The 23,362-nt window shown below is 38.0% G+C and overlaps 1 protein-coding gene across 4 annotated transcripts in view; it reads left to right on the top strand.

Moving 5' to 3' along the window:
* TRIM2 (tripartite motif containing 2) overlaps window positions 1-17,813 on the top strand; it is a 55,606-nt gene extending 37,793 nt beyond the window's left edge. For 3 of the 4 annotated variants that reach the window (XM_044682394.1, XM_044682393.1, XM_044682392.1), the window contains 6 exons: window positions 1,162-1,265; window positions 1,756-1,923; window positions 10,891-11,059; window positions 12,313-12,383; window positions 15,481-15,621; window positions 17,611-17,813. In XM_044682394.1, the coding sequence (XP_044538329.1) occupies window positions 1,162-1,265; window positions 1,756-1,923; window positions 10,891-11,059; window positions 12,313-12,383; window positions 15,481-15,621; window positions 17,611-17,763 (806 nt within the window). In that variant the 3' untranslated portion in view covers window positions 17,764-17,813. Of the gene's footprint in view, window positions 1-1,161; window positions 1,266-1,755; window positions 1,924-10,890; window positions 11,072-12,312; window positions 12,384-15,480; window positions 15,622-17,610 lie in introns of all 4 variants that reach the window. The other variant, XM_044682391.1, reaches the window with a different exon arrangement.
* The last annotated feature ends 5,549 nt before the right edge of the window (window positions 17,814-23,362 follow it).

Genomic DNA, 23,362 nt, shown 5'->3' with positions numbered 1-23,362 from the left:
CAGCTATGTGATACTGAGTAAGGGATTTAAGCCCTTTATACTTCAAGCAGTTCTCTAGGACTTATATACTAAGCCACAGATGAATTACAGTCTGCATGGGTGGAGGGAGCTCTCACACCAAGGGTGATCTTCTGCATATTCATGAGCACACATATATACAACATATACATGTCAAAATGTTTATGATTGGGTTTTATTTGCTAAATTATTTATGGAACTAATCCTGTTGAAAACATGGTAATATAAGTATGTAAGTCCTAGCAATATTGACAGATGTAAAGAAACAAGAATTTATGAAGTGCCTTTTACAATTATTGTCTCATTTGACCCATACAACAAACCCTGAGAGGTAAGTTCTATTATTATCCCATTTGGTAACTGAGAAAACTGGGGCAGACAGGAGTTGAGTGATCAGCTGGGGCTCACACAACTAAGTGTCCAAGGTCAGATTTGAACCCATGACTTTCTAACCCTAGATCAAGCATTCTATCCACTGAGCCACCTAGCTGCCTCCAAAGCACTCAGATTTGCCCAAAAGAGTCACAAGGCTAGTAAGGATCCAAGGCCAGCTTTGAACTCAGATCTTCCTGCCTTCATAACCAGTATTTAATGACCTGTCCTACCTAGATTCATCTGCCTAAAAAAATGAAGGAATAACAGGAAACTGCTAAAAGCAGAAGAAGGTAAAGGGAAGACCACTAAGGCAGGAAAGCTAATTAGGGATCAAATTCCCAGGATCAGGATGGAAAAGTATCCCAGTAGTAGAACCTAGAGTAGTATAAGCTACTTACTAAGACCTGGGTTCAAATTCCACTGCTTAAGGCTGCTTAAGGCCCCTGTGACCATGACCAAGTTGTTAAATGTCGATGGGCCACGTGCTCCTCATTTGTAGAACAAGGAGCTAGATGACTTTTGAGGTTCCTTCGAATTTTAGATCAAGAATCCCAATGCAAGTTTAAGGCTAAATGACCTATACTATAGAAAAAAATATATTGTTTTGTTCCATTTCATTCTTGATTATCAAAGGCTGGTGAGAAGTAAAAATCATGATGAAGGAAGTAAACAGAGGTCACCTATGGGAAACATGATCATTCTTCCTGTTAGAACTGAGAGACTTAATGATCTAATTCTTTATATCTACTGTTCTGTGATTATTTTCAGGCACCAAAGGAAGAAATAAGGGAGAATTTACAAATCTACAAGGGGTAGCCGCATCTACAGCAGGAAAGATATTAATTGCAGACAGCAACAACCAATGTGTGCAGGTATGATCTAAAAATAATAATGATAGCTAGTATTCATGTAGTCTTTTTAAGATTTGCAAAGCACCTCATAACCAACATGAGAGGCAAGTGCTATTATTATCTCCATTTTATAAAATAAGTGGCTTGCCCAAGGTCACACATTGAATAAGCATCTGAGGCCAGATTTGAAGTCAAGACTTCCTGATTCCAAATCTAATGCTCTATCCACTGAGCAGCTTCATAATAGAAAATGAACTTAAAAATTGAAACTATTGTTTTCAGAGAATGGATATGATTCCAGAGTTTATTACTTAAGAATCTCAAACACTTTGGCAAACAGTCTGCGTATGGGAAAGAAACTAGCTTAGATGATTCGTTTGCAGGATATTTCTCAAGAGCTAAAAGCATGTTCCTATTCAGTGGAACTGAATATATGAATTGTAGCAGATGTTATTTGTGTCACCCTCTAGTCATTCTTAAGATACTTCTTTCTCTGCTTTTGGTTAAACAGATATTTTCCAATGACGGCCAGTTCAAAAGTCGTTTTGGTATCCGGGGACGGTCTCCAGGCCAGCTGCAGCGGCCAACAGGAGTTGCTGTTCATCCCTGTGGGGATATAATCATTGCAGATTATGATAATAAATGGGTCAGCATTTTCTCTTGTGATGGGAAGTTTAAGGTAAGTTTAATAATATGTGCTTTATATGTACCTTCAACAGAAGGTAAAAGGATAAAGGAAAGGGAATATGTTCTCCTTTTTTAAAAAAAATCAAGAATAGAATCATTGTTTCAGGCACAATCCACCCTCACACTCTGAGAGCTGATTTTAAAAGACAGAGAGCAATGATATAATATTGTAATAAGGCCAATGAAGAAACACAAATTGAATAGGAATGGCTAGGTTTTAAAAGGTAAATGATCTAGTTGTTTCAAAGTAGTGGAAAGGACACTGAGCTGGAGAGTCAGAAAACTTGGGTTCAAATAAGTCTTTTCTGTTTCTTAGGAACCTGGCAGATTGGAGTAGAAAATGTCTTTCTCCTCAGCATATGCTTTATATATACTGGTTGTTGTTGCTGTTGTTCATAAGATGCTTGCTCAGTTTCTAGAACCATAAATTTACTCCAAGAAACTGGATAATATAGCATTGCACAAAATGGGTTGAGGAACACTTTCCTCAACTAATTACAAGGAAATTATTGTCATCAGTTTCCAAATCAAGTGGCAGTATAGTATGTGTGTTGGGAGTGTGTGGTGATCTCTATCTACTTAGTCCATGGCTTCAGAGATAGGCAAGAAAGATCAGAGCAACAGGATTCTTAGAGGCGATTATTTGCTCTTCATAGAAATTCAATAAAGAGCATTAAGTTTGGGGAAAAAAAAAAAAAGAAAAGTTTCCATTGTTTTTCCAGAAAAGGAAATACGAAAACTGACAATTATTTCTAGTTTACTTGTTAACTTCTCAAACCTCAGACTTACAGTCTAGACTAGAGCAATCTTGTGAAAATGTGGATTAAAAATAAAGATAGTGGGTCTCAAAGCCACCATACTTTGCTTATTTCTTTCATTGCCTTCCAATTTTTTGTTCCTGTAGAAACTTGGACAGTTGTGTCAGCTATTAGTACCTTTTCCTTTCCTTCTATATCCCTCTTCTTTTCTTTTCTTTCCCCCTTTTTTAATTTAGAATATTTTTCCTTGGTTACGTGATTCATGATTCCCCCACCCCCGCTCTTCCTCCCCACTCCTGAAGCTGACAAGCAGTTCCACTGTTTCCTCTTCTTTTCACTTATGCCTTCTTATTCAGTTTAGAATGCCCTGTGATCAAATTGTTCAGTTTAATACAGAAATAATTTTTTTTAATCTGATGTCTTATAAGTGCTAGATGGAGAGTTGCAGAACCTAGATTCAAATCCCAGCTCTTCTGATTACTACCCTTGTGACTTTGTGTAAATCCTTTCAACTCCCTAGGTCTCAGTTTCCTCATCTGTAAAATGAGGCAAGGGTCGACTAAATAGCCTCCAAGGTCATATGCTTTATTTTCATTCCTTCCTTCCATGATGTAGAAATGTCTCATTTCCTTACTTTCCCACTTGGTACTTGACTGATTTATTTTGCTATTTATTTACTCAATAACTAATAAGGCATCAAAATTCTATACTGATGAAGAGGTATCAGAAGATATCCCAACCCACAGGGTCTACAGGTCCACATTGTACATATTTATTTTAGCCCTTTTTCCATGTATTGATTAGTTATACTGATTTTTTCCCCTCTCTTATTCATTTTCCATTTTTTGTCTTTAAAATGTTATTTGTTATATGAGATGGCTCTCTAGAAGGGAAAACTGGAGGAATATCAGGGGAAATTGTGATCATATAAGAAAATCAATTAAAAACTAATTTTCAAAAATTATGCTGAAAGACTTAATTTGCTAAGGAAGAAGAGTTTTGTATCTAGAACTTCCTGAGTTAAAGCCTTTTCATCCAAATGCCCAATGTTCTCGATAAAGTGGCAGGAGGAAGCAGGGGGATGAAGCACACATTAAATAAAATGATCATTTATTTAATAGTAGTGTACAACAACAAAAAATGCACAAAAGGACACTTTCACCCCCTAGGGGATGAAGGCTGCTGTACAGCACAATTTCTACAATACCTTTTTTTCTTTTTTTTCTTCTCCCCAACAAGACCTTTTGATGAAAACTATAGATTGTAAATCCAAGATCTAAAAGGAACAAGGAAAAAGTCACTCCTTCCCTTGGGAGTAACTACCTTTCTGCCCACTCCCTTGACTCTCCTCCTCTGGAAAAAAGAAGGAAAGGGAAGAAATCTTAGTCCTGGCTCAGCTGGTCACATCCCCTGTGCTGCTGCTGCTCATTCATTCATTCATTCATTCCTTAGAGTAGAGATTCTTAATTTAGGGTCTGTGAACTTGGTTTATAAGAGTTTTCATAACTACTTCAACATAGTGGATTTCTTTTGTAATCCTGAGTATTTTATTTTAAGCATTTAAAAGCATTATTCAGAAAAGTCCACAGTCTTTACCTAACAGCCAAAAAATAACATGATAACACAGAAAAAGGTTAATAACCTGAGACCTAAAAGTCAGGAATCCTGTATAAGTGTAATCTCTCTTTCCTGGGACACTATAAAATTGAATACACACTTCCCTTTTTTTACACTCAAACCCCCAAGTTGATAGATTACTGGCAAAAATCCTTGAGCTTCAAAAATCTATCTCCTCCAGTATACTTCCCGATTGTCTCTCTCTATTGAACTTGGAAGATGTAGTAGTTAATAACTTTTGTCATAATTACTGGCACCTTAAAAATATTTTAAATAACTGTGATCAACCTACACCCAAAAAAGGCATCAAGCTCATAAATAGAATAATCATTTATTAAACATTTACTGTGTGCCAGTTCTTTACAAATATTATTTCATATAATTTTTACAATAATACTAGGAAATTGGTGTTATTATTACCCCCCCTTTTACTGTTGATGAAACTGAGGCAGACAGTGTCAGTGACTTACCCGGGGTGACACAATTAGCTAAATATCTGAGACTGGATTTGAACTCGGGTCTTGCTGACCCCAGAACAAGGAATAAAAGAACACTGGTTCCAGGTTCAGAAATCCTTCACAAAACATTTGCCCTATTTGCTAGGCATGATTTGATCACACATATGTGTGTCCTCAAAACCATGCTGACCACTTGTCATTTCTTGCCTCTCCTTCCCTGACTTGTGTCCTACCTGACCTGCTCTGGATCACACACTTCTAGCAGCTGCCCTGCCCCATAAGCCTTAGCATGAAAAGGGGCTAGTTTGTCAGTCAAAGCCAACTCTTCTCCTCATCCCTTTGTCCCAGAACCATGCTACAATCCCATCAACCCAGACTAGGAAGGGAATTCTGGGGAGATTCCAGCCTGACTAGCAGGCCTTCAACTCCAGCATCCTGATCTCTTTGGAAACACTATGTAAAGAAAAATAAAAAAGATTTTCTTTGGGGGGTTTTGGTTATGTTTAGAACTCAGATAACAAGAGAAGAGGAGGACCTCTGGCTATTGGGGCTCAGTTGGTATAATGTTAGCAAATGACAGAGAAAACTTACTGTGGTCCAGGGTCACATAGCCAGGAAGTGTCTGAGGCCAGATTTGAACCCAGGTCCTCTGGACTCCAGGCCTGACTCTCTATCTACTGAACCACCCAGCTGCCCTGCTACATTTATTTTTAAATGAGCTATAAATTAAAATTTTAAACTGTAAAATATCTTTATTAAGGGAATGTGACCAAATCCAAAAGGCAAAATTTTCTCAAAGTCAAGGATTCTTAACATAACTTTAAAATAAATTTCTTTTTGGATAACTGTATTTCAGTATAATTGATTTCCTTTGTAATCTTAATTTTATTTTAAGAACTTTATTCTGGGAAGGGATCTCTAGACTTTACTAGGCTGCTCAGAGGATCCACGACACAAAGAAGGTTAAGAACTCTCCTCTAAGTAGTGTCCTGAAATAACTACTTTAAATGTATTTGCTTTAGCTAGGTGTGATCTAAGAACCCACAATATCTACAGTCTTCTGGATATAATCTAAAGACTCAAGATCTGTGCTCCTCTGCCAGATAATGGCCCATCAAATACACATTCTGGTGGATCTTGAACAACTTTGCTTGCAATGGTTTCTTTTCATTCTTTTTTTCATCTGTAATAGAGCTTGGTCTACTCAATTCATACAGTATGTTTTCGTGCTACCCATGGAATTTAAAGGCTGGCTGAGGCCATCCAAATGGGGAATGCCACTTTCTAGGGCATAAAACTATCAATTTCATACTTGCTCTATCTTTCCCCTTTCTAATCAGGACCAAGCCTTATAGCTATGGCATCTTTCAGGACCATTGTTATAGCTTCCATGAGAAATCCAGTAAGTAGTGGATTATATGATGGGAGAAGAACCTTCATTCTCTTTTTTCCCAGATTCTCCTCTGTGGTGGTTGTTCAACCATTCAATCATGTCCAATTCCTCTTGACCCCAAGGACTGTAGCTATCTATGGGGCTTTCTTGCCAAGGATCCTAGAATTGTTTGCCATTTTCCTCTCCTTGTGTCAGGCAATCAGAAGTTAAGTGGCTTGCCCACGATCACACAGCTAGGAAATGTCTGAGGCTAAATTTGAACTTCGGTCCTCTTGACTCTTTAACCACTGAGCCTCAGATGCCTATTCTCCTCTGTGACTCGGGCTTATTCCTGACCTGGAATAAAGGACACTGTGGAGCTATCCTAAAAGACTCCCCGTTGGCATCTATTTGGCATGTTTCGAGGAAAGCCCTATCCAGAAGCAGAAAAAGTCTGAGAGGATATCTCAGGGAATGGCTAATCAAGGTGCTAAGAGCTCACACACCCAGCCATCCTGTTCTTTAACTAGAATGACTCTTTCACCCATGTGCTCTGTAAGATAAGGAGAGAAAGCCATTTCTCCAACAATTCCACAAGCCGGCTGTGTTCAGGGTATGTTGGTTTATAAGCACCTGAACCAACTGAAACCACAATCTTACCGGCCTGCCTTTTTCATTACTACTCACTAAAAATGGTTCCCAGGTTTCTGAGTGCCTTATCTAGTACTTGGTATTCTTTGAGGCTATTCAGATAACACAGTGTATGATCATTATTCATGCTCAGCAGCTCGTTAGTGTGAACTGAAAGAGTTAATGTGCCTCCCCAGATAGCTAATTTACCAACAGACAGTTATATCCAGCTAATTAATTAATTACATACAACTCATTTGGGATTTAGCACAGGGCCTCAAACATGGCAGAGGCTCAATAAATTTTTTTAATAGACCTGAATGATGAGCCAAATGACTCTTTCACACAATTTATCTGTCATTAATTTGATGACATTTGAAGATATTCATCTCATAACAATTACATTTCATGTGAATGAATGGAATGAGGTGTTTTTTTTTTTCAGAAATAGGAAAATCTATTGGCATTCTTCACATATTTAATTTCTGGGGGATGGGAAGAGTTAACGAAATATATCTAGTATCATATTGTTTCGACCATACTCCTAAATTGAATACTTTGAAGGGAAAAATAAATAGAAGCAAAAACTGAAAATGACAAAGTCACCATCTTAAAATCATAATGTGAATGCTTTCCATTTAAAAAATCACTTTAAATTTAATTAAAGATGTCTTATTCATTTTCATCCTTATTGGTCTCTTCATCTTCTGATATGAGTACTATTAGCAGCAGGACTTGGGTTTTTAATAAGCCAAATTTTGGGTCAGACTTATAGAGGTGGGTTGGGAATGTGGACAGCTCTGTAAATAGGATGGGGTTGCAATTCCCTTGCCAGGGCATGAAATTTTAAGCCAAGTGTGTTTTTGGCTTTGCCTTGCTCCTTCCAAATGAATGGTCTCATGGCATCCTAGGGCCTCTCTCCATGGTGGTTAATGTCCTATGGTCTCTGTCTCCTCGCCATGAACAGGGGAGTCAAGCAAAATATCTCCCATATTGCCATTGTTGGGGCAGATGTTTTGTGCACTTGCCCTGGAGGCCAAAATTGCTAGTTATGTCTCTGAACAATTAGTACCTATTTAAATCAGTATGATATAGAAAGAACATTTCAGTAAGCTGGTTTACTATGTCTCCTCTGGATTGCTTTTGGAAGATAGTTTACTTCAGGAAAGTTTAGCATACAATATCATGCCTCAACTTAATGAAAAACTATGTTAGTCCAGAAATGAGAGCCTGGTATCCTTGCTGCTGGGGGAGGCTGAGACTGCTGGATCACTTGAGCTCAGGAGTTCTGAGCTCTAATAGAGGGAAAGCCAATCAGGTATACAGACAAGAGGCCAACATCAATATGGTGAGCCTCTGAGGCAAGAGTACTGCCATGGGGGCAGCTGGGTAGCTCAGTGGATTGAGAGCCAGGCCTAGAGAAGGGAGGTCCTAGGTTCAAATCTGACCTCAGACACTTCCCAGCTGTGTGACCCTGGGCAAGTCACTTAACCCCCATTGACTACCCTTACCAATCTTCCACCTAGGAGCCAATACACAGTATGGACTCCAACATGGAAGGTAAGGGCTTTAAAATAAATAAAAGAAATAAAAATAAAAATAAAAAATAAAAAAGACTACTGCCATGCTTCCCCATTAGGTAAACAGAGCAAGTCAAAAACTTCCATCCCAGTCACTATGGGATAGAGTCCAGAAGTGGCAGCTAAACTTCCAGCTTGGGCAAAGCCCAATCTCCAAGACCTTTTTTTATTATTTCATCCTGTCCCAAAGAGCAAACCGAATCATGCCCTATTATTTATGATCTGTTATTTAAAGTAAGAGTAATAGAATATGTAACTCTATAAGAATGCTTCATTTTTCCAGGAAGATAGGGAGCTAGAGAAGGAGACCAAAGGAAGCAATGATCTCTCAGTTAACAAGAATCCAGGAAGCACCTACTATTTACCTGCACTGTACTAAGCCCTGAGATAGAAACATAAAGTTCACTCATGAGGCAGCCAGTCTGCTGGCTACCACAAGAGAGTAAACATTATATGACTTGTCTAAGATCACACAGCTGTTAAGAAGTGGGAGGTCAGATTTTGAACTCAGGCCTTCCTGATTCCAGGCATTCCATCCACACATCTGCCTATTTCCCTGCATAGATACCAAATGGGTATTTCTAAAGCAAAAGTTGACTGTGCCATTCCACTACTAAAAACCTACAATGGCTCCCTATTAACTCTAGGATAACAGGGTCATAGATTTAGAATTGTAAGGGACCTCAAAGGCTAAATTGTCCAACCCCTCCATTTTACAGATGAAAAAACTGACATCCAAGGCAAGTGACTTGGACAAGGTCATATGAGCATTTAAATAGTAGCACCTAGATTTAAATCCAGGTGTCTTGACTCTGTAGCCAGTATATTTTTCCATTATACTACACCAGCTCCCCTAAAAATACAAATTTCTCTTAATACCAAATATCTTCTACTGCCAGAGTCCTCTGCTATCCAATTCTCTCCTTTCTAGCCTGATTTCATATTTCTCCCCTTCATGTACCAAACTAAATTAGCCCACTAGCTCTTCCCCATTAAATCATATTCCAAGTCCTACTTTAAGACCTTTGCAAAGACCGTTGACCCCCATAACCAGATGCTGTTCTTCTCACTTCTACCTCCTGGACCCCTGAGAGTGTTTGGTTTCAGCCTTTCTGATTCCCTAGTCTATATATACTTTGTATTTGTTTTTGTGTGCATGTATCGCTTTCTCCCCTATACAATGTAAACTTCTTACAGGTGGGGGCACTTCCATTTTTGTTTGCTTTTATTATCCCCAGCACTTTTGTATTCCTTTTCACAGTGGTTGACAAGTACTAAGTGTTTAATAAATACTTGTTGAATTCAATTTAATTGGATTGAGGCAGCTAGAGACTCAATGGACAGAGAGCCAAGCCTGGAGATGGAATGTCTTAGTTTAAAATCTGGCTTCAGGGTCATAGCTGTATGACCCTGGGCAAGTCACTTAACCCCAATCACTTAGCCCTTACCATTGTCCTTTCTTGGAAACAATACTTGGTATCGATTCTAAGGCAGAAGACTAGGGTTAACTTTTTTTTTTTAATTGGATGTCTTTAAAACAAAAAAAGGAAGTTACTCCCTTGGAGGCCAGAAGGAAGAGTACTGGTCATGGACTTGCTCAGATTTAGGAGCTGGTGATAAGTGAGAGGCCATACTACTAATTTCCCTGTATTCCATTTCTCTTAAGAGCTGAGGATATATACAGTCCTTGTCTTGTGATAAATCCTTGCTCCCACACATCCTGGGGGATGGTAGAATAGAACAAAAAGTAAGTGTGTTATATGTGTTTTGTCTCCCTTTCTATCATTCTTCAATGCAAGGTGAACGGAGAGCTACTGAATGCCAGAAGTAATGATGGAATCCATGCTTATCAATGTCCACCTTTGTCTGAACAACTGAACCATTGATATATCCAGTCAAGTTTTTGCTTCCCAGTTGTTTTTAAAAGCAGCATGTAGGATCTAGCCTATTCCAAAAAGAGTAAATGTTAAGATTTACTTGACAATTTATCCTAAGTTTACAAAAATTGGATGCTTCTCTTTCATCGGTAAAAATACGGTAAAATACCTGGATTATTTTTACCATTCTGGTGACCATCCAATAATTGCAAACTCTGGATGGAATTCAGTGCCTTTCTTCAGTGCCTCTCAACTTCCTCTCAAGTGTTTCAAAAATACTAAATAGTAGCACAGTTAAAAATTTTGTCAAATACCTATTTATACCTCCAACCAAGGTAGTGAATTACCTTTTGTAATATGAGAGCCCTGGAAATGAGTTTTGAATAATGGTTCTTTAAATTGTTCTTTTAATTATTCTATTTGTAGAAAAGCAACTCTGACTTCTAGAAAGGTATCCCTTTTAGCAGAAGGCTTTTTATTGTATTTATTGTGTATTTATTTAAATATAACATTTATTTCTCTATCTATTCATTTGTAAATTAATAAATTCTGTGACAGGGTGGGATACCAAGAACTGTATTTCCTCACTTTCCAGGAAGGTTTCCACGCACTAGAATGCTTAAAACCCTAGCTGCAATTTGATACTCATCTTTTTTATCTCTGACAGTCAAAAATTGGATCAGGAAAGCTGATGGGTCCAAAAGGTGTGTCTGTGGACCGCAATGGACACATCATAGTGGTGGACAACAAAGCATGCTGTGTCTTCATCTTCCAACCCAATGGGAAAATCGTGACCAGGTTTGGTAGCCGAGGAAATGGGGACAGGCAGTTTGCAGGTACACTCGATGGTAATATGTAAACCCCCTTTTTTATGCTTCTTCTGCTCACATATGCATGGAGCATGTTGAAGAGGCCACATCCCTACCATGTTTCCTTGAGCTTGGAAAGATGCTGGGGATTGAGTCCATGCCAAGGCATGTTCAGAGCTTTTTCAGTTAACCACAAGGGCAGAAGGAAGGCTATAAGTTGGACTGAAACTCAGTCTGTTGTTTTTAGTAGTTGGAGTTATGGTAGATATGTTTCCTAGCATCTAGTCCATAAGTATGACCTTGAAGAACAAACAGCACAAATACTCTGCCCGGTTGTGGTGCTATTTAAAGAACCCCAAGCAAACAACATAAAAATTCCCTGTTCCCTTTTTAGGTTATTGATTTTTAAAAAAGAACATTAATCAGTCTAGGAATAAAAATGAGAAAATAACTTGTATTATTTCACCTTTGAGTTCCATGTTATGACCACAGCTTTATTTAGGTTAGGCATTTACATCTGCAATAAGTGGCTGAAAGTATTTTAATAAGTTTTCTTTAATGATTTTTCATACATTTGAACACTTCGTGCCTGATCTTGGTTTGTGCTTTCCCTCCAGTTCTGCCAAGTTCTGATTGTCACCCCAAATTTTAATTTGTGGGTTTTCTGACACATTTAAAAATCTTATTGACTTAAGACCTTTCACTCAGCCCAAAGAGATATGGTGTCTTTCCCCAAAGAGAGATGATTTTGTCAACATCCCATAGGAACTCAGGAAAGCTAATGGATCTGACTTTCAGATGATGGCATGGAGGATGAATTCTCGCTGCTTATTGCTTATTCTACTTCAGCAGAACTACTAGAAGTCTTCATTTTTACCTTCAAGAAGGCAGAATAAATCAAGAATCCTGGATCCTGAGCTCCAATTCTGGCTACTATAATATGTATGATGTTGGGCAAGTCTTTTAACTTCTCAAGAATTTGCCTACAAAATAAGGGGATTGGACTAGATGATCTCCAACTCTTAAATCCTAGGAAACATAAATCTAAAATGTCATAGAGACTCTTCTATTTGGATTCAGAGAGATGAGCAAGTGGTCTCTTGAGGTCCCTTCTGTCTCTAATTGTTTTTCTTAAATTATTGAATTAACATATGGAGGTTTAAAAAAACCTTTATTTTATAAAACCCCTTTGTTATATTACAAAACCTTTGTTATAGCTGTTTTTTGTTGATAATGTTGACTTCATCATCACAAGTTGTTCTTTTTCATCTTTTCTACAGGTCCTCATTTTGCTGCTGTTAATAGCAACAATGAAATAATTGTTACAGATTTTCATAATCATTCAGTCAAGGTATTGTAAACTAAAGCCCCTTTGATCACCCTTCCCTCACCTGAGCTCCAGTTGTTCCCTATATCATGAACTTTTTTTTTTCATTTTGATGTGTCAGGGAAAGAAAGAAATATATTACATAGCATAAAGGTAGATTTTAGATTTACGAGTGTTGATTGAATGGGAGACTTAATGATTTGACAAGTCAGTGTTGAACACTCATAGATGTACTTTTGCTTAACACAGTGTATATATATATATATATATGTGTGTGTGTGTGTGTGTGTGTGTGTATGTGTATGTATAAACGCATATAAGCAATGGCATGCTGGTAAATGTTTAACAACTGGCTCCCTGGGATTAAAAGGGATGCATGATACACTTTTTTTAAAAAAATTCTTTTTTCCATGGTTCCATGATTCATGTTCTCTCTCTCCCCTCTTCCCTCCCCACTCCTGGAGCTGACAAGCAGTTCCACTGGCTTATACATGTATCATTGTTCAAAACCTATTTCCATATTATTCACATTTGTAATAGAGTGATCAGTAATCTTTTAAAACCCAAATCCTCCATCATATACCCAAATAAATAAATGATAAATCATGTGTTTTCCTCTGGTTTTCTACTCCAATATTTCTTTTTCTAGATATGGATAGCATTCTTTCTCTTAAGTCCCTCAGAATTGCCCTGGATCATTGCATTGCTTTTAGTAGCAAAGGCATGATACCTGTTTACATCTAATCTACATTATTGACTTTGAAGGGAACATAGCTAGATCTAATGTGGAAATGGAATACCCTCAAGATGGGAACTCATGTGGTACCCTGTCCAGATAGATGACAGGGGAATATTGCTAGGTTTCCCTTAAAAATCTCTTGTGAGTTCATAGCAGCACCTATTTAGGAGCTGTGGTTTTCATTTTTTCAGGCTTTGAGGGTAGAGGAGTTCTCTTTCTCTTGTTAAACTTGGCTCTCCTCATCAAAGAGGCACAAATCAATTCAACAAACATTTTCTAAGTGGCGGGAGTAGAGAAAATAAGCATTTATATAGCACCTACTAGGTGCTGAGCTTTTTATCAAGAGAACCTCACAACAACCCTGTGAGATAAGTGCTGTTATTGTCTTCATTTTACACATGAGGAAACTGAGGCAGGCAGTGTGGATAAGTGACTTGCCTATAGTTACACAGCTAGAAAATATCTGAGACTGAATTTGAATTCAAGTCTTCCTGACTCCGTACCCAATGCTCTATCTGTGGCACCAGCAGCTGCAATGACTTGTCCAGCAGTCCTTGTCTTCAATAAGCTAACATTCTATTTGTAATCGCCTTGGATATGCTCCCAAGTATGATGAGCCCTTACAGGATCATAAGATTTAGAATCAAAAGCAGACTTAGAGGCAATTTCATCAAACTCTTTCATGTAGAAGCGGAGGCTGATAGAGCTAAGGATACTAGAGTTTAAGGTCAAGTAGTGAGCCAGAATTTGAAACCAAGCCTTCTTACATTACACACGGTTCTTGCAAGATATATAGTCTTGGACATTATAGGCAGGTAAGTGGTACAATGGATAGAGCACTGGGTTTGGAGTCAGGAAACTCCCAAGTTCAGATCTAGCCTTTGGCTCTCACCAGCTGTGTGATCCTGGGCAAGTTGTTCAACCTCTGTAAAATGGGGATAATAATGGCACCTACCTCCGAGGGTTGTTGTGAAGATACAAGGAGATAGTATTTATAGAAGGCTTTACAAAACTTAAAGCAGAGAGAGATAGATCGATTGATTGATAGATAAACACACATATATGTGGATATGTATACATACGTGTATATGCTAGCTATTATTAATCTTATTACACAAATATGGATTGACTTATTGATGATTTGGTATTTTCCTCTGTCCATAGTTCAGTGAGAGTCTTCTCATTTGTATTAACATCAGTTGTATATGTCTTATTTTTGCCACTTTTCTATGAGAGCCATGAGGGTAAAGGTCTATGCCTCTTTTTATCTTTGGAGTTACCTGTGTCCCCCTTCAGTACTTAGCCATAGAATTACAAAATAAATGCTCAGCGGAAGTTTTAGTGAGCTAACTTCCCTTTCATCTGCTGTCGATTGGCCATTAGAGTTTATTATAATTTTTTAAAGTTGCAAGAAAAACAAAATTAACCAGTTCTTTGACTCTGATCTGAATTTATAAGATCATGAATTTAGAGTTAGAAAGGGGCCCTAAAACCCTTCTGGTTCAAGTCCATACTTTTACAGAAGAGGAAATTAAGGCCAGGTGGGGGTCAGTGATTCACTGAAGGTTGTACAAGTGACTATGTACAAGGTTGTATAAATAAATGGCACCATGGATAGAGTGCCAGCCCTGGGGTCAGGAAGACCTGAGTTCAAATGTAACCTCAGACACTTACTAGCTGTGTGACCCTGGGTAAAATCACTTCACCCTGTTGGTCTCAGTTTCCTCATCTGCTAAAGGGCCTGGAGAAGCAAATGGCAAACCACTCCAGGATCTCTCCCAAGAAAACCCCATATGGGGTCATGAAGAGTTGGTCATGACTGAAATGACTGAACAACAACACAGGTAATAAGCTTCAGAGAGGGTATTTGAACTCCTCTGACTCTAAAGCCAAGACTCTTTCTACTGTATCATGCAGAATGAAGTAGAAAGGGGCTTTTGAGAACATCTCATTCAAGCCTTTCCCTTTACAGGTAGTAAAACTGAGGCAGAGCAAGATTAACTGAATTACTCATGATTCCATAGGTAGTGGCAAGTCTAGGATTTGTCCTGCCACCAAATCAGTTCTTTCTCTTTACCATGCTCTCTCTGACCTAAGAATAGTCTGTGTCTTTGGTATTAGGAATTCAAAGGACCATTCCTGAAATGAAGCTGTTTATTTAAAAAGTAAAAGGAATTAATGACATATAAACTGTCAAGAATTATAACTATGCTGCATAACAAATTGATCTGAAAAAAAAAGCAAAGAAAAATCATTGAGAAGTCATGTTTACCCAGAGGCTTGTGGGAAAAAGTGGCAATTTTAGTCCCTTTTTAGTAATCTTTATGTTAGCTTATTTATAAAATCATCTTGACCTAATTTTTTTTTTAATATTCCATACAGGTATTTAATCAAGAGGGAGAATTTATGCTAAAATTTGGTTCAAACGGAGAAGGCAATGGACAATTTAATGCCCCAACAGGGGTAGCTGTGGATTCAAATGGAAATATCATTGTAGCAGACTGGGGGAACAGCAGAATCCAGGTAACTAAAAATGCTCATTTATGGTTGTATTTGTGGGAACCAATGGATACTTATGAAAAACAGAGTAGAGAAGGTCATAATTCTTGGGTTCCTTTGCATTCTTAATAGGTCAGTTTAGAGTAGTACCAGGTAACTATTATGCCAACAATGCACGACTCAGGATGATGAGGAAATATAGAAACTATTGTGAGTGAGAAATGATGACAGAGAACCTTCTTGAATTCATAAAGTTTCTCTAACAGCCCCTATTTACAGAAAAACCCCATCTTACTGTCCTTGCACATCTTGTACGTGCATCCACATCGAATGGAATGGATCATTCTGATGGGGATGGTCAAACACAGTTAGGGTCATGTCCACTAGTACCAGAACAAATTAGGTTCAGACTAACTTTATTCAAGAGACTAGAAAACATTAAATCAGTCTTCTTGGCCCAAATCAATGTGACCCTTGAAATCAATGTCTCCCTCACAGTGAAATGGGCACTAATTAGCATCCTAGAAGATTAAGATTTCTAAACCAGGATCCATGAATGGACTTCTAAGGAATAAATGGGTATATTTCAGAGGATTTTTAAACTTAAATGAGAAAAAATACATTTTTACTTCTAATAAACTTTCATTGAAATTCAGCATTTCCTTTAATTATGAATGTAGGCAACAAACCATTATTCTGAAAAGGAAGAAATCCATAGACTTCACCAAACTACCAGTGGGGTCCATGACACACAAACCTGTTGTAGATCATTTGTCTGAAAGAAACCAAATTTGGGGGCAGCTGGTTGGCTCAATGGATTGAGAACCAGGCCTAGAGACAGAAGGTTCTGGGTTCAAATATGGCCTCAGACACTTCCGAGCTGTGTGACCCTGGGCAAGTCACTTAATCCCCATTGCCTAGCCCTTACTACTCTTCTGCCTTAGAACCAATATACAGCATGGATTCTAAGATGGAAGGTAAGGGTTTAAAACAAAAAGGAATGAACGAAGGAATGAACAAATGAATTAACCAAACTGAGATCCTAAACAGATATAATATATACTATTTGGGAAACTGCTGAATTTCCACATATACATCTACACACAAAGGAGGCAATTATCTAAAAAGAATTCTTTTAGACCCATGTGAAGGAAGCAAAGAAGGTCCAACAGTTATTTCCTCCATATAATTATCCTTGTAATTTATTGTAGCAAAAGAAGACTAACTCGGCCAAATATATAGATCAGAAAATTATCTTACAAGTTTGCTTTCTTAAAAAAAAAACATTCTATCCCACTAAAATAGGGAAAATAAAGTAATGGAATTATATATATATACACATACACACATACATATGTAGGTATATGCATCTTTTTCTTTTTTTCTTTTTTTTTACTATATATAGTGATTATTCCAAACTAGCATTTTAAGGACAGTCCTTTTACTGTCTGGCTATTAATTATGTATTTTCTTCCATTCATTCCCAGTTATCTAGTAAGAAAAGATTGAAGATGAGTCAGGGTGAATAAATACAAAGATATCCATTTTTCATTATCTATTTCTTGCCTGCCCTGTTCTTTCTCTCACACCAAATTAAGTTTCTTCTTGACTAAGATTCCTTCATCAGATGACAGCTGTTGAGGGAGAGGGTAAAAAGTGAGGTATCTTAGGGTGGGATCTGGGTGGGCAATTTATAACTTGAAAAGTGTGGTGGATTTAATCAAGTTGAGAGAAGTTCTTATTTAAACTAATTAGCTGGGGCAGCTGGATGGCTCAGTAGATTGAGAGCCAGGTCTAGAGATGGGAGGTCCTAGGTTCAAAACTGACCTCAGACACTTTCTAGCTGTGTCACCCTGGGCAAGTCACTTAGTCCCCATTTCTTAGCCCTTACTGCTCTTCTCCCTTGGAATCAATACACAGTACTGATTCTAAAATGGAATGTATGGGTTTAAAAAAAAAACCTAATTAGTAGCTTGACTATTTCTCTCTGACATGAATTTAATTTCTCTTTAGGTTTTCGATGGAAGTGGATCATTTTTATCCTACATTAACACATCTGCCGATCCACTTTATGGTCCCCAAGGGCTGGCCCTAACTTCGGATGGTCATGTTGTAGTGGCAGACTCTGGAAATCACTGTTTCAAGGTCTATCGATACTTGCAATAACAGCAGGTATCTGAGTAGCCCTAAACTACTGTCCTGTACCATAAACTGGAATAGATCTCTCCATGCCAACTCCAACTACACCTAGACTGAGTTCATTTTTGTGTCTGAAGGAATCGCCATTGGATTTATTCGTGGTTGGTTCCAAATGTAACTGTTTACTTAAGACTGTAAGACTGCACTCTGATTTCCATAACTCATCTTTAGGGTTTAAAAAAAAGAAAACTCTCTTTTCCTGAATCCTTTAAAACGGCAGAATCTCAAACATGCGAACTTTGGCTAGTAGAACAGGAATTTGCATTCGCTGACCACTCATTTTTGCGAATCAAAGAAACCAACGTTTTGAAAAAGCGAAAACATTTGAAGGCATTTACTGAACCTGTGAATGGTAGCTTTTGCTCGGAGCTTCCACATACAAAACTTACTGTAGGTATATGTTATTTAACCCAGGCGTAAGATCTGGGAATGTTCTAGACCTCAGCTTTCATGGTGTGTATTACTCGTTGGCATTCTTCAGTCATCGTCATCAACAACTATAACTAAATAGGTTCCTTTTACAAAGTAAGGCTGCCTTGCAAAATCCTTACTGCTCTGACTGTCGGGCCAAGATGCCTTGACACTTAGCGCTATGAGAATCAATGCAAACTTCCCATTTATTTGGGATTAGATCAAAGATCTTTTCTGTGTGTTCTTTCACCTTCCTTTGCTTACCTGGTAGCAGAACACAGAGTATGCTTGCTGGGGGGGCACCTGATATTCCTAAGGCTTTGAAAATCATCGTCACCCTATTGTAGTTAATGCTATCTTTCAATTTACAAATAATCCCATTAACACAAAATGAACATATTGGGTTGTAATCAGAAAAAAAGCCAATTCCTCCACGTGTGCCATGCTCCCACATTTGTCCTTTGGGCACTCCACAAAAGTGTAAGCTCTGCCTTCCGCAACCCATCAGCACAAATGGTAGGACACACAGCATCGCCTAGGACAGAGAGCCATACAAGTAGCCCTTTGGAGGACACGGGGTGGTCAGCCAAAGGTATGCGAGGGATCGACTAATGGTTTCACCATTAAAAGCAAGTGTTACCAAAGTTGTGTTACCTTAAGAACGTTACAGGTAAGAGCATGTTATGGTTATTTATCACTGATGACTAGAAAGGTTAAGGGATTCTGTATACATGGTTATAGGAGATAAGGTAGTAGAGTGTATTATATATATATACATTTATACATATATATATATATATATATATATAGCCAAGCATTTGATGATGTATTGAAATAGGCAGCACCCTGGAAGAGGAGACCATCCTCATATGTCAGTTCTTTGGTACATTCCTTTACTTCCCAATTTGATCTAATCATACGGAACACAACTTTTTAGGGAAAATTCTTTAGAAGACCAGTTTGGACCATTTTCCCCTGCTGGTGGTGGTAGCCACCTTTTAATTAAAAAGACAACTTTGGTGATTTTTGCAACATATGTGGAACAGTTCCAACCAAGGTGAATCCATCTTAAGCAATACTTATCAGCATAATTAGCTCAATGGTTATAAGTATTCTTATACTGTTAAAATAATATTATCTCCCACCCCCACCCCCCCAGTCCCCTTTATTTTCTTTTTGGTTATAGTTAAGATGATGGTGGCATTTGGAAAGAAGATTTGGGGAGGGTTTTTTTTAAGCACCTTAGGTTTGTTTTTTTTTTTTCATTCTTTCATCTGTACAACTATTTGAAGATGTTTATGACTTTTCATTTTAAGAATTAATCATTGTCCTACAGAGGATTTAATTTTTTTTTAAAGAGTAAATCAATGTATCATTTCTGGTTGGCTATTAAGAACCATTCTACTCCAAACAACCACTGAGCTTGGTGAAGACTAAATCATTTTTTTTTTAAAGGGAGATGTACTTTGAGGTTTGGTACCTCTTGATTAGGTGGAGTTTCTAAACTTTGTCTTTGTTTTGAGCCTACAAGGTAGTTGTAAAATTCAATAAAACTTTTCAGAATGTTCAACCACAATACTCTTTTCCAGAATAAGGGCAGCAAGCCTACAGCTTCAACTCTGGTTTGTCCTAATACTCTGCAGGACAGAGAGGACAGATACACCACAATTATCACATTGTTTTTAAGCCTCAAAAATGGGTACAATTAAATTTCCTTTAGTTTATCCCAGAACATAAAAGAAAAATGAAGCCTTTATATTAAGCATTTTTCATAGGCTTTCAATCCTAGGCATATTTTACTTAAAGAGAATTTTCTACTTGCATAATATTTGAATTATGTTTGTGAACTAAGAAAACAACATTGAATCCAACTAGCTATTTCACTTCTGATATGGACTGCTAATCCTGGATCCAAGCAATGCTTTTTGCCAGGCTTAATCCTACCGGAAGAACCTAACTGCTTATTTAGGCCCTTTGGCTTTGTTTATATTTAACTGAAATAATAATGCAAACTGGAATGGAATTTACTAGAAACTGCAATTCTGACCTATCCCACTATCTAAATATTGCTAAAAAACAAAAACCAACAAAAAAAAAACAACTAAAAACATATCTTTTGGGCACTCCAGGAAACACTAAGTTTTAAATATATATATTTATACTTGTATGTTGAAATATACATATCATTTCCTCCTTGAGTGTATATGTGTGCATTTACGAATCCCTTTTCCCTGAAACAAATTCTTGAAGTGCTTCTGATCAGACACTGATGAACAAGATTGAAATGTAAATCTTCCTAATATGAATATGAAGTGGAACTATTTTTGGTATGCTAAGAGAAAGAGAAAGAGAGAGATGTGGCCTTCTCTTAAGGCCCCTGGAGGTCTTTGTTTTTTCACTGTCAAATATACAGAACCTGTCATATGGTGATGATTAGTAGCAACTAATTCAGTTCCCCCCAGGGCACCTAGAATAAAACCCTGCTGCGAATAGTTGAAAAGTCAGTGAATAAGGAAAGCATCCTACCACATTCACACTACAGACTAACCCTGCTTGACACGGGGAGACAGACAAAGCCATCACTTGATTAGCCAGAAACTCTTGGACTAAAAGCTTCCAAAGGCAAATGTTTGAAGGCCACGGTGTGAAAAATCTGGGGGTTTTTTGTTTGTTTATTTTTTTTCCCGTTAAGAGACTTGGTATTTTTGTCCAAATGTTTTCTGGTAAATAAACAAATCCCCCCCAGTCGCCCATCTTTAATTGACTCCTTTTGTTAACCACTAGACAGTTGTCCAAAGTTCCCATTCCATGTGCTGTTGAATTTACAGGGTATGTCTCATCTTAAGAGTGAATTGGAATACCAGCTGAGTAGTTAGTACTGGTAGTGTACCAGCAATCCAAGGCTTTTAATGGAGAGGTTTTAAGGGACTTTGTAGGCCATACTGGGAAGAATCTGAATAGAAATTATCAGCATTCTATACAATACCCACTCCAATCCCTAGTTTTCTTTAAAAAAAAAAAAAAAAGAGGAAGAAGAAGGGAAAATGCACATTTTTCAATCATACATAGACATTCATGCATTTTTCACATAGGTTAAAATTTTGGCTATTTTGCTACAAACGTTTCATAGTAAACATTTGTTGCAAACATCTAATATGGCTTCAAAAACATGATGCTGTCGATACCATTTGCAGGGCTTTAAATTTTATATTTTTGTTAATATTTTTGATAACAAAGGATCTAGTGTTGCCATAATGGAAATGAAGTGCCCATTCAAGATGTGTTTATTATGAAGAAATGATTCCTTCCTCCCCCTTTGGTTTTGAATGACAGCAAACTACCCATTACAATAAAGGAACTAACCCCCAATGCATTCTGAAGAGAAATAGTGTGCACTGCTTGCGTGGTCTGCATGTGAAGAAGATGATCTGGAAGATGTTAGCACCCTAGAGTAGACGGATCATGGGCTATGTTGTTCCAATGAATGTACAGCACTCTGTCAATGTTTGTAAAAAGCAACACGGCCTTACTAATCTCAATGCTTCTGCTCTTGCTTTATGACGTGGGAATGTTCTCTCAGCAGCATTGTTAGCGGAACCCTGTGCTAGAGTGCTGGCTCATTCTCCACTTTGGACCCTTCTCCTCCTACTCCTGGGAACGAGGATGTGAAGGGAGTGTGCGTGCGTGCCTGCCTGTGTATGTGTGTGTGAGTGTGTTGTCTTTTTTGGAGGGGGGGTGGGGGCGTTTGTACATTCCATCATTAGAAGTCTCATTTCACGTTTTATGTACAGAACATATAATGTCTTGCACTCTCTGAAATTGATCTGAAATATTCTCATCGGTTCTCTTAAAAAACAAATACTGACTGCTTGTTTCAGGTTGAGGATGAAAGCTTGTATTAAAAAGTGTGTGTGCGTGCGTGTGTGTGTGCGTGTAACCTGTGTGTGATGGTACTTTGGATGCTTTAGTCTACAAATAAAAACCTTAAATTTATTCTGTCATGAAATATAGGAGAAACAAGATTCAAATGTGTATCTTGACTGTGCACAAACTCTCAAAATGTTATAATAAAGCTTGTTTCCTCTGTTCGTTTCAGGGTGAAGCTCTCTTTTTCCTTGTACCTAAAATTTTGTATTTCTTTTTTTAACCCTTATCTTCTGTCTTAGAATTGATGCTGATGGAGTCTAAGGCAAAAGGGCGGTAAGGGCTAGTGAGTAGGGATTAAATGACTTGCCCAGGGTACCATAGCAGGAAAGTATCTGAGGCCAGATTTGATCCAAAGTCCTCCCAACCCAACCAGATCTGGTGCTCTACCAACTTTCAGCCCCTCAGCTGTGTATTTTGACTCTCTGCCTACATGGTAGGGTACGCTGGACCAGTGTCCAGTCCAGGGGGCTTAATAAATGTTTGCTGTTGTAATGCTGTTTTTTTTGTTTTTTGTTTTTTTTTTAACTTAAGAGTCTCGTTCTGCTGAGTAAAAGAGAACTTGGAATAAATGGCATTCATATAGCACTTTAAAATTTGCAATACACTCTAGGAATATTGTCTGATTTGACCTTTACAATAACCCTGGGAAGTAAGGTACTACCATTATCTCCATTTACAAATGAAGAAACTGAGGGAGACAAAGTCTATGGTCACACAGCTAGTAAGTGTCTGAGAAAGGATTTGAACTCAGGTCTTCTTGACTCTACTACATCACCTAGAGTTTATGGTAGACAGCATTCAACATTGATCCCAATGAGAACCTAGGAATTCCTTGTTGTTCAGTTGTTTCAGTCATGTCCATCTCTTTGTGACTCCATTTGGGGTTTCCTTGGCAAAGATTCTGGAGTGGTTTGCCATTTCCTTCTTTAGCTGACTTTGCAGATGAGGAAACTGAGACAAGCAGGGCTAAGTAACTTGCCCAAGGTTTTCAATGCAGGTCTTCTTGACTTCTGTTTACCCTTTCACCTACCTGCCTAGGAATTCCTAGTATGTTATGAATATAATAAACTACCAGACAGTAGAACCCACCTGTGACAGGATCAGCCGAAGCCCGAGGAAATGGGGGAACACCAATGATTGACTGGAGCTTTTCCTGGCAGAACTTTTAAACAGAGGAACTTGACTGCCACTCAGTGGCTCTTTCAGTGCCTCTTTCAGTGCCTCAAGA

The sequence above is a fragment of the Gracilinanus agilis genome, chromosome 6 (genome assembly GCF_016433145.1).
Source record: "Gracilinanus agilis isolate LMUSP501 chromosome 6, AgileGrace, whole genome shotgun sequence".
Classification (NCBI taxonomy): domain Eukaryota; kingdom Metazoa; phylum Chordata; class Mammalia; order Didelphimorphia; family Didelphidae; genus Gracilinanus; species Gracilinanus agilis.
The sequence above is the reverse complement of the archived record's forward strand: the minus strand, read 5'-3'. Positions and strand labels throughout refer to the sequence as shown.